Raw genomic sequence first — 4,845 nt, forward strand, 5'->3', positions numbered from 1 at the left:
TGTTTCGTTTCTCTCAGAATATACTAAAACGTAATAATATGTTTCAAGATTAACACAGAAGCTATGATTTCCGAACGCGTCAGGTATTTTCGTGTCTTTAAGGCTTTCGTTTTAACATTATATGTGACGTCGTCAGCGAAAATCAGTCTTGTGTACACTGACGTTTATGTCGGGAAATCGCGAGATAAAAATCTTGTACGAAAATGCGCTGGATATTTCGTCTTTTTCATACAATTTCTCTGCTCATAATTTATGACATGCTTTGAAAATCTCCACAATATAGCATGACTATGTCCTTTAAACACTGGCACAATTGGTGGTTTGTAATCCGCTTATTTAATTCAAATTATTCCCCTTGAAAGACACTGTTTCGTTTGAGCAGTTCACAGGTAGCGCAACCTGTCTCGTAGTGTTCATCTTCAATGGCTATTAAACGCTGTAAATCAAAATGAAATCGTGTACTAATGGATGTCTTCAATCGAAGAAGGTTCGGAAATGATATTTCCACATGCTTAAAATAGGTAAGTGAAATATATATGTGTATTTTGGCTTTGTGATTATTTTTCGCGACTCGCAAGTTTGACCCGGAAGTAAACTGTACGATAGCAACTGAATTGTTTACATGAAATGGTGGAAGATTTAAATTTGACTTTAAAATATCATGTCTCAATTTATTAACACCAACACTATTCCATGTGAAATTTCACAAGACCAGGACACTTCGTTTTTAAATTTAAATGATTTATCGAATGTAAATGAACTTTATTATGAAACTTCTCACCCCGCTACTCAAGATTTGTTTGATGTGGTAGATGATTATGAAAGCACAGGAGTTTGAAATTCTATCAATATAGCTAATCTAATGGCTTAAAAAAAATACCCCTATATAGTATAAGACTAGTCTTTATACTATATAGGACTGGAGTATAATTTTTTTTATTTAGCCATTAGATTAGCTATATTGATAGAATTTCAAGCTCCTGTGATGAAAGTGACCTTGAGTCAAACCATGATGAGTCTGATATTGATATTGATATAGAAGCTGTCAAAAAAAACATCAGACACTGCGTTTATTGAAAAGTCTGAACTTCGTGTGGCAGAAGCTGATAAACAAAACAAATTTAAGGTTGACTTTTTAAAAATGTTTAAGAACAAGTTTAATTAATAATTATTATTATAAAAAAAAGTGTTATGTAGATAAATAACCAATAATTTGATATTCTACAGGTTGGGAAGTTACGGTCTTGGCGAACAGCATTCTCACTTTCAGTGTGACAACTGTTGCGGCCAAAATAAAAACAACATAGTCATCTGGTACCTTCTGTGGGGAGTTCTTGTAGGTAATAACAAGCCCTTAGTTATTGTGTTTCTGATAGCTTTTTTAATGTCGAGAAATTAATTTAGCTAAACCTGTTGTTAAAAATATTTGTTTGCAGTAATGCAATTGCAAAATGGTAAAGCATGTTGATATGTAGTAAATATGTTAACACAAAAAATTACTCTGGTATCAATCCCAAAAGGAAAATTCTCTTAAAATAATATATTGAAATGAGTCAACATTTTTGAGTCAGTCAATTACTACAAAATACATATTTTAAATTGTAGCCTGACCTTTTTTAATAATTATTTTTTAACATTCAGGTTTACACAGAATCATCACACTAAGCTTTATGTTGATAAGACATACAAAGTTTACACCAGATTGGCACTTTGGCATCTGGAAGTCAAAGTGGAGGTAAATTCCTTATCACAGTATGGTGTATGTGACCTGCATGATCCTTCTTGATAAACCTTGTTTGCATTTCCATAGGTCTATCCAATTGTATAGTTCTGCCATGTAATAAAATATAAAAATAATAAAACATAAATCAATTTAAAATAGTGTGTAGGTACTTTATGTCTTGTAACAGGAAAATAAATATTCATTTTAATAGTTTCAGCTGTTTTATTGGTATGAAATTCTTGATATGGCAAACAAAATCCCATGCAAAATCATCCTTCAAACTTTGTAGTTTTCTATTACAACAACAACAACAACAAAATAATAATTTGATAAAAGGAAAACTATATTTTGCAATTGTTTCTTAATTAAATGGTTATCTTGATGCAGAAACTTCAATGCAGAAATGTTGTCTGATGTCGCTGCGTCTGTGGGGTTATCGTCAAGGACGGGCCACAACATCCCCCAGCTTGTGGGGGACTCTTCCAATCCTGTTGTTATCTAAGACAGGAATGATTACCTTACGACATTGTTTCACCACATAAAGAATGTCACCAAATTTCATCAATTTCCATGTGTCAGCGGAGCATCCCGGTGTTGTGGAATGCAGGGAATTTAGTGACTCACCAGTAATCAGAATCACTCTCAGGAAGGTCTCGAAAGTGAATGTTAATGTGAGCTGTGACAACCTGCCATAAGAAATGTTTGCGAAAGGGCTTGATCTGGACCATCAGTGGTATTTATTTGAAAACATTTGTGAATTCTGTCGCATAGATGAACCAAAAACTTGACATGGCCGAAACGTGCTACTGGTGAGCAACAAAAAACAGACTGTGCCCCCCAAAAAAGAAGATGCATTAAGATGCGCATCTGATCTTCTCTGATGGTGCCACAACAATTACATACATCATGTATCAGTGTTTATTTTCGCCAAGGTATTGGGTGATATATTTTCCCACAAACAATGCAAAAAATCCTCTATTCCTAGGAGAGCTAAAACATGTATACGATTTCTAAATGTGTCAGTTGATATTGGTTTTGAAATGTTCAATGCAAACTTTTGTTGTTTTAATTGCTCAAGCTTGTTTTCAAGTTTTTTATTTCTCATATTTACAAAACAAAAATCATTTTTTCCATGTAGATCTAACCATGCAATTGTTTTCACTGTATGGACACAGACTGCCTATCAGAAAAACTGGAAAAAAATCAGTGTGAATATTGTATTTTATAATGTTTTACAATGAAAATCCTATATTTTTGTTTGTTTGCTACATTGTTTCCATAGTAACAAAAACAAACAATTTTTATGTTTAAGTTATTGTTTATTTGGTCTATTTTTCTCTATCAGAAATAATGATAAATAATGATTATTTCATTTACTGAAAAATTTAGTAGCTCTATCCAAGTGTTCTTTCAACCAACACTTTTCAATGCTGTGTTTTTCCATTATGTTGTGTTTGAGGTTACATTATACTTATACACACATGTAACTGAATAAAAAAAGGAAATTGTTCATGGAACACACACATTATTGATTGTTATCGTTTAACTAGTTACAAAACAGTGAAATTAATGTTGTGTTTGCCTTTAAACAAACACTTGATTGAAAATACAATTCATAGATTTATAAAAGGCGTGATTGTGTGCTCTGGTGATTATTAACATGTAGATTCGTTACCATAGCAACACAAATGGTACATTTTAAATGTCCATGATGCTGTTGTCAGTTTTTTGCACTATAAATATTTATTTGACTAAAGGGAAGATTATTGTTTTAATAAAACAATGTGCTTGTTGTTTGAAAATTTTCGTTGTTTTTTGTATAAAATGATAACTTTTAGTGACGGTAAAATGTAGGGTTGGTCACTTTGGAAGGTCATAAAATTAGTTTTGAATGTGATAAATAAAAAATCTATATCATTTTTGTGAACTACAATGTTCAGAGAATCCAAAATTGCCGAAAAGTCAAAATGTGATTTTTTGAACACAAGACTGATTTTCCCAGCTTTGGTCACATATGCACTCAATTAGGATGGTTTTCATTAATAGGAGCGGTTTCTACTTTAATGCTGGAGAGCCGTTATACTGTCTTTAATTACAGTTGTAAAACTTGTTTGAGTCTTTACCTATGGTTCATTAACTTATAATACATTACATAATTGTGTAGGGTTATGACTTACCAAACCGACGCGTAAGCATCGGTTAATTTGCTGTCACTTTTTCATTAGCAATTATCAAACACGTTAATAGAGTAATCGTTCAAATTGAACCTAACGTGATCTCGTCAGCATTTATCTTGGTTCTGACTAGATTAAAGTAACTATGCTTTCACCTTGCAGTTTATACAGTTATTTTCAATCAATTCGTGTAGACATATAGCATTACTCATATAAACTACTTCTGTTGTCTTACTAATAAACATTGTCGCGAAAAAAAATTAACATCAATAATGCTTAAATATGTTTTATTAATTGCATTTTAAAGCGAGTTCAAACGATTTTAGTAAAATCAATTCATTCAAAACAATTTTCAATTGTTCAAGAGTAATATATTGTAAGAACATTTCAAAATAAGTTGTACATACAACCTACGTTTTATACAATCACTCTTTATTTTGAGTTATCCAGTAGAAACCTAGCTCATGTAAAAAAGCATGCGCAATGTCTGGAATTTCAGGTGCAGATTTGTTCATACAAACATAAATACGTTATAGATCCTGCAACACATACTGGTAAACGCGTCGTAATAAGTTTTAACATGATAGATATTGATGCCGTTGAAATAAACACAGTTTTACTTTCGACAGTACCTTGAGAAAGTCACTATATTTTATATAAGTTATTTGACAATCTAGATATTTGACATTCTTGAAATGAAGTTGTATAGAAACGTGTGGCCGTCAAACTACGTATCTTAACCATCATATAATCATATTTATACAAGTGTTCAACACTCAGAAAACGCTTATTACAAAGACACTATATTCCATGCTAGCTAAATAGTTTGTCATCATATCAATGACATATCCTGCAAAATAAGCATCAGCGTTGATTGTATTCAAACTTCAAACTTTTAAATTGTAGTTTGAAACTGATACAAGGTTGTTTTTCCATCCGCATCAATTG

At 31.9% G+C, this 4,845-nt stretch overlaps 1 protein-coding gene across 2 annotated transcripts; it reads left to right on the forward strand.

Annotated features, from left to right (window-relative positions):
- The first annotated feature begins 206 nt into the window (after positions 1-206).
- On the forward strand, positions 207-3,577 carry LOC127880250 (uncharacterized). Of its 2 annotated transcripts, none has more exons than XR_008049487.1 (4): positions 207-521; positions 1,228-1,340; positions 1,642-1,735; positions 2,111-3,576. XR_008049487.1 is itself a non-coding variant. In XM_052427567.1 (4 exons), exons 1-4 carry the CDS (start codon positions 738-740, stop codon positions 2,223-2,225), a joined length of 336 nt encoding a protein of 111 aa, XP_052283527.1. In that variant the 5' UTR covers positions 568-737; the 3' UTR covers positions 2,226-3,577. The 2 variants fall into 2 exon arrangements, 1 of the variants encoding a protein (XP_052283527.1); XM_052427567.1 differs by lacking the exon at positions 207-521 and adding an exon at positions 568-751 and having other exon boundaries at positions 2,111-3,577.
- The last annotated feature ends 1,268 nt before the right edge of the window (positions 3,578-4,845 follow it).

Source organism: Dreissena polymorpha, chromosome 4 (genome assembly GCF_020536995.1).
Source record: "Dreissena polymorpha isolate Duluth1 chromosome 4, UMN_Dpol_1.0, whole genome shotgun sequence".
Classification (NCBI taxonomy): domain Eukaryota; kingdom Metazoa; phylum Mollusca; class Bivalvia; order Myida; family Dreissenidae; genus Dreissena; species Dreissena polymorpha.

Bases quoted from the DNA above. Each gene is read 5' to 3' on its own strand.
- LOC127880250 (XM_052427567.1), top strand. The intron at 1,341-1,641 runs GTAATAACAAGC...TTTAACATTCAG, and splicing joins TCTGTGGGGAGTTCTTGTAG to GTTTACACAGAATCATCACA. The intron at 1,736-2,110 runs GTAAATTCCTTA...ATCTTGATGCAG, and splicing joins ATCTGGAAGTCAAAGTGGAG to AAACTTCAATGCAGAAATGT.